This window comes from Hypanus sabinus, chromosome 9, assembly GCF_030144855.1.
Source record: "Hypanus sabinus isolate sHypSab1 chromosome 9, sHypSab1.hap1, whole genome shotgun sequence".
NCBI lineage: Eukaryota > Metazoa > Chordata > Chondrichthyes > Myliobatiformes > Dasyatidae > Hypanus > Hypanus sabinus.
Window position 1 is genome coordinate 52,691,192 of NC_082714.1, and position 15,222 is coordinate 52,706,413.

Consider the following 15,222-nt stretch of genomic DNA (forward strand, 5'->3'; position numbering starts at 1 on the left):
AGACACAATAGCATCTCATCTTCCCTAGAATGTTGCAGAGGTTCGGCATGTCACCAAAAACTTTTACAAACTTCTACAGATGCACAGTGGAAAGTGTCCTGGCTGCGTCGCAGGCAAGTGGAACGTTGGCCTTCATTGCTGGAGGGACTGAATTTAAGAGTAGGGAGGTCGTGTTGCAACTGTACAGGGTACTGATGAGGCTGAACCTGGAGTACTGCATGCAGTTCTGGTCTCCTTACTTGAGGAAGGATATTCTGGCTTTGGAGGCGGTGCAGAGGAGGCTCCTTGGGTTGATTCCAGAGATGAGGAGGGGTTAGACTATTAGGAGAGCGTGAGTCACCTGGGACTGTACTCACTGGAATGCAGAAGAGTGAGAGGAGATCTTATAGAAACACATAAAATTATGAAAGGGATAGATAAGATAGAGGCAGGAAAGTTACAGTCTCAAGATTTGGGGAGTAAGATTTAGAATGGAGATGAAGAGGAACTGCTTTTCCCAGAGAGTGGTGAATCTGTGGAATTCTCTGCCCAACAAAGCAATGGAGGCTGCCTCAGTAAATTATTTAAGACTCGGTTGGATAAATTTTTGCATAGTAGGGTTATGGGGAAAAGGCAGGTAGGTGGAGATGAGTCCATGGCCAGATCAGCCATAATCTTATTGAATGTCGGAGCAGGCTTGACGGGCCAGATGGCTGACTCCTGCTCTTTTACTTTATGTTTTTATGACTCCTTACAACTCATGTTCTCAGTATCATTTTTATTTGTACAGTTTTCCTTTTGCACATTATTATTTATCACTTTATCTGTTTATGTCTAGACATTTTTCTTGTAAAATGTTATTGTAATTCTCGTAAGAAATTAAATATCGGTGGAGCATGGTAACATGTAGGTACTTTGATAATAAAGCACCGCAGACAAAAAGCCAGAGGAACTCGGCAAGTCAGGTAGAATCTATGGAAATGAATAAACTCTTCTTCAGGACTTCATTTATTTGATTAAAAAATTACTTTGTACTTTGAACACCATAAAATTCTTCTGATCTATAGGTCAGGACTAAACCTGTGAATTTTCCTCCAGCAGCTTTAACTGATATCAGCAACTCAGCCTGGAGGAAAGATCTAATCGGACTTTACCAGATTGAGTGACTCATTACTGCCATGGAGCATATTTACTAGCCTTTTGTTTTAGTGGCGAGCTATTGAATTTGGGTATCTGGATCCATTGTTTGATGCACAGTTGGAATGTGAAGTCATCTGGTATTGCCTACAAACATCACACTGTGCAGAAACTGGAGGCATTCTCACAAACATGAGCCTAGAACCATTTCCTGAACCATCCAGTTTCTTGGAGAGAATCTGCCTTTGTTTTTTTGTGTTCTTCAGACTCCTCGATGCTGTTGCAGTTCCTGTAGAGGGCTGTGTCTCACGATAAACCATAGTGGAGCAACGTGGTCTCAGGGTTACTTGAAATTTAAAAAAAGTTGAGTGATTAGACACAAATTCAAAAATACAAACTTGAAACATTAGGAAATGCCTCACATGCAAAGCTGTGGACAGACTCCTAGGATGAGGCAGTCAAAATGAAACATTTTAGTGGTTAGCACAACATTTTGCAATACCAGCGACCTGAATTCAAGTCTGTAAACAGTTTGTCTGTTCTCCCCGTAACCACGAGGGTTTCCCTCACGTGCTCCAGTTTCCTGCCACCTTCCAAGGATGTACCTGTTGGTAGGTTAATGGACATTGTGAATTGTCTTGTGATTAAGCTAGGGTTAAATTGGGGATTTAAACCTAGCCTAATCAGTCCTGCCGAAGGGTCTTGGCCCGAAACGTTGACAGTATTTTTTGCCATAGATACTGCCTGGCCTGCTGAGCTCCTCCAGCATTTTGTGTGTGTTGCTGGGATTTCCAGCATCTGCAGATTCTCTCTGGGTTGTAAATCGGGGATGGCTGGAAGGACCTATCTTGCACTGTATCTCAATAAATGAATAGATTTGTGCAGTAGGATCATTCCGGGTAGAAGAAATCACACGAGGAGGATACTGGAACCATTTCACCTTTCCCCTCTCCTGATTAAAGCTGAGACGGGTATGGGACTGCCCGCTTTCCAACACCTCACCTGCCGGCAACCTTTATTTGTGAAGCTGGGTTCGGTAACAACATCCTTCTGCATGGCTGAGTAATGAAGGCCAATTTCCCCACAAGGTTAAGGACCGTCCAGGAGGAGACGACAGCTGGACCATCCCATACATTGTGTACCATTACCTGCATGCCATTACCCCGTCAGCATAATCTTGGTCAGGCAGCTCAGTGTGGACAATGGATCAACGTCGAGAGTAAGCCAGCTATTAAATTTCACTTACTGCCCAGCCAGCCATCCACTAGTCTGGCCATAACATCTGAAGACCATTACTATCCTCTTTAAACCCCCAAATTTTATATCATCATGTGGAAGTGATGCTCTGCCCACCCAATACACCATAAGTGCATAAGAATCAGGCATTGGAGTTAATTCCATTCTATAGGGGAAATCTAACCCTACTCCCAAAAAAAAACAAATCTTCTACGTTTCTCCTGTTCCCCCATGATTATCACCCTATGTTGTTGAACATCTTGTAAATTGTCAGGGCTCTTTGGTGACTTGCAGAATGGTCCTAGCAGAGTAACCACATCTCAAAGCAGATGAATTCTGTTGCTGGAAATTCGATGTAAAAATCCAGTAGAGCCCAGAGATCTGACAACAAAGGAGGTTGCTGGAGATGTCTGGAAGGTCTGATGGTACTTGTGGAAAGAAAACAGGGTTAATGTGTGTTATTTTGAACTGTGAGAAAGAGAAAACAAGTTTGTTTTTAGTCACACAGAAGTTGAGGGAGAAGTGGAAAAGAGGAAGGGAACATCTTTGGTAGTTTGAAGCGTGGGCTGCTGTGGTGGATGTAGAGATCAACTACTGTAGATCACATGGGCCTGTGGGAGCATCTGAGAGAGGGAAACCAGCTTTGAGGTAAGGACAGTTATTGTTTATTTTATTTATTTAAAGATACAGTGCAGAGTAGGCCTGTCTGGCCCTTCAAGTTACGCCACCCCAGGCTGACCACGGGACCAGTTGACCTCCCCGGTACGTCGTTGGACTGTGGGAGCAAATTGGGGCAGTTGGGGAAAACGCACACGTTCCACAGGGAGGTTGTCCCCAGGTCCTTACAGAGAGCTGCGAAACCGAACTCTGAGCTGCCGTCGCTTTGCGCTAACTGATACGTTACCGCGGTGACCACTGCGAACGCAAGAACAGGTGACGTGCCACCATCTCATACAGAGCAAAACTAAAGCACAGAAATAACGAGGTTTCACTCCCAAGTGCCCGCAATGTCATTTATGCCCACTTTGACTGACAGAACATAGGGGCACCTTGACGAACACTCACAGCTCCTGGCGACCCTGTGATTTCAGTCTCCGAGGCCAGTGTGAGAACATCCCTCAAGAAGGTGAACGCACGGCAAACATCTGGCAAGGATGGCGTATGGAGCCGAGAACCGAAGACCTGCGCTAATCAACTGGGGACATGTTTACAGACATCTTCAACCTGTCGCTCCGGCAGTGTGTGGTACCCACTTGATTCAGGCAGGCTTCAACCATACCAGTGTCGAAGAAGAACGTAGTAACCTTCCTCAATGATTATCCTTAAATACACACTTTTATCCCCTGTAGTCATAGCAGAAGGGTGGTAGTGGGGACGAGCTCCCATTGCTAAACAAATGCTCATCGTGGTGTGCGTCTCACACAGCCTCTGACAACCAAGTCAACTCCCGGCCTTCACGTGTGGCACAGTTCTTATGCCCGGTGGAGCTGTTCTCACTGACGGGAGAAGGGGCAAAGGTGGGCCACTGGCGCCTTAAAACCAGTTGTTCTGGACAGACGGGGCTCGTTAACCATGGATAGTAGCTCATCTAGGAGAGGGAAAACTCCGATTTCAAACCTCCGCTGCCTTGCGGCTATACCCGCTCACGGGAAAGGCTTTGGGAAAAAAAACCCCAAGGAAAAATCCGGAGTCGGAGCCCTGAAGGCGGCTGACTGCCGTACCCAGCACCGACCGGCACGGCGACTCCTGCGACGCTGCTGGCACCAAACTGTACCGACTCTTGTCGTTCCGTTGGACCTGTCGTCAGCATGGAGGGGGGGGCCCACTGCATGGGCAACAGATGGATCTCCATATCAACTCTGCCCTGGAGAAGCCACTCCCAGCGACTACCAGAGGCGCAGTATGACCGAAGGAGGCCACACATCCCCTGTGCTGGTCATGTAGTATATCAGATCCTGCCTAGGGAATGACGTGAATCCACTCGAAAATGTTGGCTGTCACACCAGGTCAACAGCAGATGCCATTTCAGTGGCCCTTCACTCGGCTCTGGGACACAGGGGCAATGAAGGTACATATGTCAGGATGCTAATCATTGACCACAACTCAGCCATCAACATCTCAGTACTCGTCGCGAAGCTCAGAGATCTGGGCCTTGCTACCTCTCTGTGCAACTGGATCCTCGATCTCCTCACTTGCAGACCCCAGTCAGTTCCAGTTCACAACAGCATCTCTCCACAATAATGCGTTACAAGGTAATGAGGTTTAGAAGAAATTGAGGAAAGCTAGAATGGGCATGAGAAGACTAGGCAAGTAGAGCCAAGGATAACTCCAAGGCATTCTGCACATACACGGAAAACAGGACGATAACTAGAGTAAGGGTAGGACCATTCAGGCGTAAAGTGGAAAACATGTGCCTAGAAGTGGAGGAGATTCGGGAGGCCTGTAATGAATTATTTGCTTCAGTGTTCAGTAGTGAGAGGGACTTTGATGAGTGGGTGGTTAGCGTAGATGAGACTAATTTACTGGAGTATGTCGAGGTTAAGAAAGAGGTAGCATTGGAGCTTTTAAAAAGTTTGCAGTTGACACGAAGGTTGGTGCTGTTGTGGAGATTGTTGAAGGTTGTCATAGGAAACAACGGGACATAGGCAGAATGCAGAGCTGAGCGGAGATGGGTAGATAAAGTTTGATCCAGAAAAGTGATAAACAAATAAAAGGAATTTGGTGCGTTGGCCTCATTAGTCAGGGACTTGTGTTCAAGAGCCATGGGGTAATGTTGTAGTGCTACAAAACTCTGGTTAGACCACTCTTGGTGTATTGTATTCATTTCTGGTTGCCTCGACCAGAAGGAAGTTGAAGATTTGGCAAGGAGCTTTTCCAACCCTGGAAATCCTGGATTTGAGATCAAATCTGATGAAGACAGGTTGCCTGAGCGAGGGTTTTTTTCTTTGGAGCGTAGGAATTGATAGATGTGTATAAGATTAGGAGAGGCCTAAATAGAATTGAAAGGTCGTACCTTTCTCTGAGGGCGGCAATGTTAGATGTTAGAAGGCGTTTTTTCACAGTGTGCTGGGTGCCTGCGATGCACTGCTGGTGCAATAGGGATGCTGAAGAGAATCTTAGTCAGGCACGCACATGTAGGGGTGAAGGTTTAGCCTGATCGTGGGGTAGGTTTATATAAATTGTTACAACGTCACAAAGTGGTACTAAATAGCGTTAGTAGCGGAAATGGGTGCTTTAGGGACTCAATCAGTCGTGTATGAAGAACTGACACCGGACACGGTAGATGCTACAATCTGAATCGTGAGGAAAGGCTTCGACTCCATCCCTCCGCAGTTGCTGCCTGAACCACTGATTTCCTCCAGCAGCTTGTGTGTTGTTACTGAGTAAATTAATGGTTTATGTTTATAATCATGCGAAAGCCTGTAAATAATTTTATCACTTTATAAATAGATAATCAATGGCCTATTTACGCTTGTAAGTGATTTAACTGTTCATATGAATTGATCAGTATTTTCCCAGGAAAAGCAGTGTGGATTAGTGGACATTAAAGTATCCTTGTACTGCCATTATTGCTTTTAGTACCGAGGTTCTGATGTAATTTACCTTAGCAATACCAATGATACTGCAGGCATTAACCATGGTTTATATTAAAAAGAAATATGTAAACGTGCCTCAGTAGTCAGACAACAGGAAAATACAATGGGATCTTGAACTGAGTCAGTTCCTGCTCACTGTTGTTGTGCAAATGTCATGATTAAGAAGTGCAAAAGACTAAATGTGTTTCACTCACAAAACTTATCACCAAATTAAAGCCTTATTTTGATAAAACCATTATAGATGACACATCTATTTTTAAGGTTTAAGAAAAAACTAGGTGCAATGCAAGTTTCAACAGTAAATGACCCAGCCCAGAAGGAAGCAAAGTTGGCACATTCAGAACGCAGTTGAAATTGGGGCAGCGTTCTCATTTTCCGCATGCGCAGACCGTATTCCCGGACGGGTCAAAAGCGGATCGCCGGAAGCAGGGATAGGCTGGTCCTCATTCTCAATGTCACTTGAACCGACCAATAGCAATACAGTTCCGAGAATCCGGAAGTGGCGTATGAATGGCTATCCAATGCGAAGACTCCTAAATAAAGGGGTTGGACTGCCGGTAGGAAGGCGCTGGGGCCGAGACGCATTGTTGTGCTATGACGTAAGGAGTCGGAGACGGAAGATGGCGGAGTTAGCGGCTGCGGGCGGCGGGCAGTGAGCGGCGCCCAGGCCAGCGCCAGCTCTCGCAACCCGGCCGCGGGTAGTGCCAGACCGCTGCATCTGGGCCGCACCGCGTCCATGGCGAGAACCAGTAGTCAGATGGTGAGTAGCGGCTCAATAGGACTCAGGGTCCGGATCGTACGGGGACCTCTGGGCCTCAGTAGCTGTGGTCAGGAAAAGTCTGAGGGGAGGGTGAGGCCGACCAGGAGGTAGGTCAGAGCGGAGGAGGCCAATGGGATAGGTCGAGAGCGGGGGTAGGTGGTTCTGGGGAGGGAAAGGGGTCGGGGTTGTCTGGCGGGTGGAGAGGCCAAGGGGAGGACTGGCGGGTGGAGGGGCCGAGGGGAAGACTGGCGGGTGGAGGGGCTGGGGGATAAGGACTGGAGAGAAAGAGTATTTAATGGGTCGGTAGGTGGGCAGGGGAGTGGTCGTAGAACAGCATAGTGTCAGAAAGACTCTCCAGTCTCAACGTGTGTGCTGACTGTAATCCCAATTTCAATGAATTCCATCTGCTTGAATGTGGTCAATATCCCTGCATCTTCATCTGCCTCCTTAAATGCTGCTACTTGTATGTGCTCCCACACCAGCCTAGTAGTGCTTTTCAGGCAACCATCGTTGTTAGTGTAGCAAATCTGCCTTCCACCCCCTCCCTCCCCTGCACTAATGCAATCCCCTCTGCTACTTATTTTCAGCCTGAGGAAAAAAGATTATATCTACCCTATCTGTGCCTCTGGTGATTTTTGAATACTTTATCAATATGCCCTGAGCTGCCAGGATACATATAAAAAGACCATGTTTGTGTGACCTCTCCTTACTGATAATTCTCCGTAACCCAGTGAACATTCTGGTGAACCCCTTTTGCATCCTCTGAAAAGTCCCACATCCTTCCTGTAGGTGACCAGAGCCATACCCAGTACTCCCAAGTGTGGCCAAGCCGAAGTTTGATGAAGAGCAGTAATGACTTGATAAGTTTTATATAAGCTGTCAGATTCCTCCTGTATTTGGCCTCAATGCCGTGCCTCGCACATGCTCATCTTAAGCTCTCGTTTCTCTGTTCATATCACCAGCTGATTGGCAATCTTCACTATCCAGAGCTTGACCACTTTGTGTCATCTGTAAGCTTCTAAGTCACCCCACTTTTTTTTTTGTCTATCCAAATCTCAAATACAGAGGTCTGAGCAGAGATCTGTGTAGAAGGCACCATGTACCTTAAACTTCCCTATCACTCTGCCATAAGGGACATAATTGCAAGTTTTGGTAAAGTCTGTATGAAGTCAACATTGACTGCCCTACCATCATCTAAGTTCAAGTTTGAATGGGGAGGGGGTCCTGAGTGAGAGGTGAGATTGGAGAGGAAAGGTGGGATATGGGTGGAAAGTCAGATTGCAGGGAGAAGAGTTTAGAAGTAAAGGGGGCTGGGAGAGAGAGGAGATTGGATGGGGAAGGGTGGACAGAAGGGAAGGGAGATCAGAGGGAAGGGAGGGAGGGCCAGGAGGTAGAAGATATGAGGGGAGGTTGGAGATCAGAAGGAGAATGGGAGCTGGAATAGAGGGGATTAGAAAGAAGGGGGGACTGGGAGGGAGGGGGATTGGATGGGGAAGGGAGATCAGAGGAAAGGGAGGGTGGACCAGGAGATGGATGTTATTGGAGGGGAAGGAGATGAGATTGGAGGGAAGGTGTGACCGGGAGGGAGGGGGTAGGAGGGGTAAGATTGTGAGGAAGGGGAAGTGGGGCTGGAGGGGAGCTCTGGGGTGGGGGGTGTTGGGAGGGGGGAATCAGAGCAGAGGGGGCTGGGAGGGAGGGGAGATCGGAGGGCGAAGGAGGTGGCTGGTGGGGAGGAGTTTCGGGAGGGATCGGATGGAGAAATGGTCTGGGAGGGGCAGCCAGGAGGGTGTGGGAATCAGATGGGGAAGGGATTGTCAGGAGGATGGTGGAGTTTAGAGAGGGTGATGTCTGTGAGAAAGAAATGTCACAAGAGACGAGTTGCAGGTAGACCATGCTGGGTTGGTTTGGTAAGAAGGAATGAGATGGAGTTGGCAGGAGGAGGTAGACTAGGAGTCAAGGGGTGAGGCTTTAAGGGTGGAGCTGTATGAGTGTGGGATAGGGGAGAACTGAGTTGAGGGATAGCTGGTGTGAGGATAGGAGGTGGAGGGAGAGGTAGGCAGGAGGGCAAGCACTTCTGAGGTGAGTGAAGTGATGACAGGAATTGAGATTATGGGGGGTGAAGATGGAGTAGATAGACTAGACGGGAGATGGGGAAAGGGGTTTGCAAGGTGCTGTCAGTGAGGAAGGCAGTGGTGATGGAACTGGAGAAAAGAGTGAAGTGGGGGGGGGGGGCAATCAGAATGGAGTTGATGGTGACCAAAGTTGAGAATTTGGTTAATGACCTTGGCATGAACCCTGGTGAGTGTTTGGGATGGGTCAATGGCTGTTGAAGAGAGTGTGGATGCAGAATGAAGCAAGAGGGGGTTTTGTGTTTGGTGTAATGTTTGAGTTAATGGATGTGATGGGACCAGTGGGATTAGTGAGTGGGAAGGAGATTTGTACGTGGGGAGAGAAGGGAGTTGTGAAGCGATGTAGGTCTGGTGTGGAGAACTGTCCTAGGGGAGGGCAAATGAAGAAAGGGGGATAATTATCAAAGGATAACAAGGATATAACCATGATGTTTTGGGATGGTGGAGACAACAATTGGCTCCTCTCCCACTATTCATTTCTTCCCTCCATCGTCCTCTCTGTGCTTCACCTGCCCTTCATACTTCCTCCCCTTGTATTCCTGTGGTCTTTGTTGTATTTCCAATTGTGTGTGGCTGATCTTCCATTTTGATTGATGTGTTTCTTTCTCACTCTGTTCCATCCTTGGAGTTTCTTGACTCTTACCCTTGGTATTTTCTCTCAAATTCTCACTCCTGCACTCTCCTCTGTGCCCTCTTGTGTTACAATGCTGACTTCATCTTCCTGTCTTTCAGAATACTTTTCTTCACTGTACTGCATCACAATATGTACACGTTGTAGATAAATGGCTTTTTGTTTTGCAGGCTTTGAAATTTTGAGTCAAGTCTGATATATCCTTGTTGCTTTTTGGTGAGGACCGAATCTTTACTTAAATTGAGTGACTTGTTCTTCTGGTAGAGTTCGTTTATGTACATTATCATGTTTAATAGATTTAGCCAACTTCAGAGTGCTTTGTTTCCTGTGTGAGTTTTGTACCACTTTGTTTAGTGTTCCTCTGAGATTTTCGTTCCAATATTTAGTGTATTTCTTCTGTTATTATTGTTCAGAGTTACAAATTCTGGATTTAAAGGTTTGGATGGATTGTGAAGATGGTAGTCTCTTCTGACGTAATCCCTTTTTCTGACAACTGAACTTTTACTAGTTCCTAGGTTTAAAAAAAATGTTTGCATAATTTGAAGCCAGGCTGGGATATTTTTATTACTGTATTTGAATACCCCATATGATGGTGAGTTACTTGACCAACTTGATCTGTAATAGTGGTTTTAACTAGTGGGCATGTTGGAAATATAATATTTACTGTATTGTAAGTTGATTGAAGCACAACCCATACTTGTTTTCTTCTAAATGTTCTTTGGGTTTAAAGATGATTTGTTCTGGTGGTTCTGAAGTGACTAATGAATTCTTTGTGGGAAACTCAGCTTCTGCAGCCATTCGGGTAGGTGGAGCTTAACAGTTCTTGGGACTGTTCCTTCTGCTCAGTGTCTCTATGTACTTGTCAAAAGTTTGGTGCAAAATTTTTCTTTTAGGAGTTTGGCATCAATTATGTGGTGGTTAAACATGACTTAATTTGGATGCTGGAGCTGGGAGACAGTGTCCTCTGATGTAGCCAGTAAATTCGTATGATTTTTCAATATTTTAAAATGCATCAAACCAAAGACTTGAATCTCCAAGGCAAGTGCTAGTTAATCAGCGTAAAGTAAATAGTACCGATGGCACAATGGGTTAAAAGGCCTGCTTCTATGCTATATGATTCTAAAACTCTGTTTTGCATCTGAGCCAGTGCTTTGATGTCTCGTCTGTAAGATTGAAGCTGACGGGAGGGTGGCAAACACCCAGCACTGTTTATTGGTTGGGCTTTAGAACATTCCTTCCCCATTCAGCTAAATGCTGTGATGACTTGATGGAGGTAGTAGTGGATTTTGTCATTGGTGTTTGCTGTCACTGAGCAGCCCTTCCAGAGATCTGGGAACTGATCTGAGATGACCAGGGACTAGTGTTAGTGAGGGGCCGGGGAGATGTTGATGGATCTTTCACTTCCAGAAATTTAATATTTTGTTAAGGGAACCAGCAATGGCTTGGAGCTCAGCTGGTGAGTATGCATTGTCGTCTTACCATTTAGGTAACTAACTAAAGTGATTTTAATTCAGCAGTGGAGACACAATTTTCCCGTTTGTCTGAGATATTTACTCCACTTCAGTAGAGAGCTTTTGAAGGTGGTTGAGGTCGAATAGAACATTGGTATAATGACACAGCTTTGATACTAGGACAGGCCGAGGACAAGCATATTGGAGAGAGTCTTCCCTTAATTCCTCTTGTTTGATCAAGTGAAAAACCTTTGTGGGGTGGTATGTTGTTGTGCCTCTTGATGCACGTTGATCCTCGTGGGGTTGAGGATTTTGAGGTACTGTGGTATTACTGAGACTAGCAAATAACGTGCTGTAGAATGGAGTCCAGAGCGCTTGTATCAACTGGGATTTTTGAATTAAGAGTTCTCCAAAGTGCTTCTGTTGACTTGTCCTTGACATCTCATTGAGATGGCATGTGAAGTGTTTGAGCTTAAATAATCCTGATGCTGAAGTATTCAATTGATCTCTTGATATTTTGTAATTTTCCAGCCTCTCTCTTCGGTCTCAGGTTTTCATTTGACCTAGTTTTCCGGTGTCTCCGGGTCTTTTTAGCCTTAAGTTGTGATGATGCTTAAAGACCAGGAATGTTTTTGGTTTGTCTACAATTTATCAGCATCTGAATCTCTATAGTTCTATGTTCTTGGGTAGAGAAATTGTTTGTTTATGGTTGATAATTATGGTGGAAGTTTTCTTTTTCTTTGAACCATGTACTAGTTTTCCTGTGTTTCTGTTGACATTGGGGCCTGCTTGATGGAATGAATTAGGTTCCTTTGGTATGGTTGGGCATATTGCCCCTCACTTGGGCAATAAAGTAGTTTGAGGCATATTGGTACACTGGTTGTGGTGTTAGAACTTTCTATCTGAAACTATTTTACTCATGTAAAGTGTGTCTGCTTAGTGTTTTGTCAGGAGGTAGACTCTGGTGGAGTTAGCTTTCCTTACTCTCTTCCCAGCAGATGTTTGTCTTTACAAATCTTTGGTACAATTACCAGATGAGTTATACTACTCTTTACAGACCTTGTCATTTTATTTCAAGGTAAATAGAATTATTTGGGCTCACCTGTCACTTCCAGAGCTGACATGCATACTTGATATCTAGGTGGACTGGTACTGTGAATGTGAGCCAAAATATTTGAGGTCCCACATAGGAATCTCTAAGTCTTAATTCATTCTTGATGTCAAGACCAGTTCAGTGGAAATGGTGTCCTTTCAGAAGCAGGTGCATGCACCCTGTTGTTTCTTGACTTGGTTTTCTCTTGCCATTAGGGTGGTTATGTCATTGTCAACATGTCTTGAGTTTCCATGCTAGGAGTTGGTGTGATGTTTGGCTCTTTTGTGGTTTTCACAAGAGTCCACATGTTCTTGATCTTAAACTTTATTTTGAAACATGGAATATGCCTGCAATTGGGGATAGCTGTGGCACACCATTGCGATGTGGTCTTGCTAGGCAAGATCATTAGATACTATGCTCCTTTGAATAGACTTGACAAATGTACACACTTTGCCAGAACAGTGCTGTTGCCCACATCCTCTAGTCATCCCCCTTATTTCTGTTCCCCTCCTAGCTTTGTCCCTTCCACTTCTCCAGCTTGTGCTCACCCTTACACTGGATTCTAAGTATTTTCTTCTGCAATATTTTATCCTCAAGAACCATTAAGTTAGAATTGTACTTGCCAGCCCATTTTGAGAGTTGATTCTAGTGAGTGATCAACTTCAAGAGATGAATTTTATGTTGCAAGATGTACCAACTTATTGTGCATTTGCAGAAACTATTGTCTTCATATTGTTGTTAACAATACTATTACTAAAACTGGACAAGTGTGGTATGAACAATTGTAAGGTTGATATCCAGTACATAATTCAATAAAAAAACAAAACCTGGAGCAGCATAGAAAGCTGTGGATGAAGAAATGGGAAATGTGATTAGTAAAGATATGTGGCTGATATCACCAGACATGGTAAACTGAAGGGCTTGTTTCTGTGCTAAATGACATGTGTGACTGGTAGACAGAAATGCATATTTTGATAGGTGACAATTTCCTTTTCTTCAGCAATACAAAAAAAGGTGGACCTCTGAAACTGTTTCACAAATTGCAGTCTGTTCTGGGACAACAAACTTTAAATTTGAAATTGACAAACTTGTGTTAACTAACAATATTAAATTTATATACTGAGAACTCAGCCAGCCACTGATTGGAGGAACAGGCTCGGAGCTAAGTTTGTTTTATTTGATAGTGACTGTAATATATAATAGAAGCTAGAAAGGAGTGGACTGGAACTCATGAAATGCTGATTTATTAACTTTGAGAATAAAATGTCAGATGACTGTAGCCTTAACTGGTAAAGGGAGTCTTGCCCTAAATAGACGGAAGAACTGTGTAATATTGTCAAAACATCCCAGCGTGGATGGGCATGATTTCATGATTAGTGTATACAGAATATGTCAGTGGATGTGAATGCACAGAGGATACCAGAAGCCAAATGGGGGAAAGCTAAACTGAGTTGCCTTTATGGAAATTATTCCAATTTAACAAGCTCCATTTTGTAAATTATGCATTGAAGGAGAAAACTCGGAGTTTTAGTTTCTGTCTGACTGCTTATCCTTCCCACTGTGTACATGATTGCATAGAGTTTGGTTGCCAGAAGTGGAAAATGCTTGGAGATCAGATTTAATATCTGTCCTTATAAATTGTGTAGAATTGCAGGCTTATAAAACCTAATTGCTTTTGCTTGCTCCTGCATAGAAAAAAAAATCATAATTTATTAACATTTGACGTTGAAGGGGGAGGAATGTAGTGACTATTGCAGTAACAATACCATTCTTAGGAGCTGCAGATCTACAAAATGGTTTTCTAGATTGTCCTCTGGAATGTCTTAAGTTACCCTATTTGAGGATCAGTTAGGGATGAACAATATATTGGTCTTGAACCAATGTATTAATACCCTTGGACAAATTAAGAAATTAATTTTCTTCAAACTCTCATTATTCTTGTCTCTCCTTTAGCTTAGACCAGACTAGTCATGTGCAAAAGGTGCTTTTTCTGACAGTCATTGGTGAGCTAGTTTTGTTTTCTTGAGGGAAGTGAGACTAATCGGCGCTTCTTTCAGAGTGAGAATCAGTCATCCGAATAGCCTACTTGGTAAGATGCTGACATTTTATGATCAACCCCCATTTGACAGAATTGAAGATAATTTTCTGTAACCAGCCAACAAAATTTCAGATTTATCGGTTGGTTTCATTACTTCTGATGATAGTTACGGTACCATAAATTGATCTTTCATGAGCCCCCATTGTCTTAGATGCCGGAGTACTTGACTGAGTATATTTCTAGCTTCTGTAAATTATGTGTAACAATTTAGAGCCGAATTTTGCTGTCAGTGATAATTCAGCTAAATATGTTGTAAGAATGTTCTTGTATCCAAGGACACTAGTTACTAGTGACTTGATTGACCTTAACTTAATTTAAGTGGACTCATATTTTCCCTATTTTTCTGATTGTTAATTTTCTCTAATTTCTGAATGGCCATACTTTCAGTTGGTTCAAGCCTGGATCATCTGAATTCCATTGCCCAGCTGTTTGCCAGATAAAGTCATTGTTTCTTGGGAGCATTGATAATCTTGTGGTTTAACAAAATACTCGTATCTGGACTTTGAAAGTTGTGTTATTCAGTTTGTGAAGCTGTCTAATTAACTTAGTCTTTCATTATGCATACCTGGTATATATTTCACAGAGGCAAATACCAGTTGCATTTCTGATTGGAAACCCCCCCCCCCCTCCTCCATTTGGTCAAAGGTCTTTGACATATTGTAATACTCAGCTGTGTATTAAACTGTTAAGCTTTGTGCTGTCTTACTGATGCATCTATTGTTCCCTGATCAGCTGCGTATCACCTGGCTTTGCTAATGTTTACTTCTGTGACAGTGTTGGAAAAAATCTTGTTAATAGGCCTGTTTGTAATTCAATCTAATCAAGTAGAACACTTCTAATGTTCAACTTGTGACAAGCCATCCCCTTTTGGGAGGAAAGTTCCTGTTAGTTGACAAAGCTGGTAACACCTCTTTATCTTGTGTAGAATTGAACTCGTGCTCAGAGTTTAAGTTTGAAAGCTTCAATTTTCTGCAAGTGCTGTGCCAGCCCAAGTCTGATCTATTTCTACAGATGTTGGAATCTTCTGGAAAAACAGATTTTAAATCTAACCGTTATAGCAGAAGAGTTCAAATTTGACTGAGGTGTACTAAACATAATTGGGAGTCTGAAAT

At 44.0% G+C, this 15,222-nt stretch overlaps 1 protein-coding gene across 2 annotated transcripts in view; it reads left to right on the top strand.

Moving 5' to 3' along the window:
• The first annotated feature begins 6,518 nt into the window (after nucleotides 1-6,518).
• The window catches only part of LOC132399399 (3-phosphoinositide-dependent protein kinase 1-like), an 82,651-nt gene continuing 73,947 nt past the window's right edge, over nucleotides 6,519-15,222 (top strand). The window contains exons 1-2 of one of the 2 annotated variants that reach the window (XM_059979697.1): nucleotides 6,524-6,708; nucleotides 9,639-9,684. Coding sequence is in view for 1 of the 2 variants with exons in the window: in XM_059979695.1 (XP_059835678.1) it covers nucleotides 6,685-6,708 (24 nt within the window). In the remaining variant the exon portion in view is untranslated. Of the gene's footprint in view, nucleotides 6,709-9,638; nucleotides 9,685-15,222 lie in introns of both variants that reach the window. The other variant, XM_059979695.1, reaches the window with a different exon arrangement.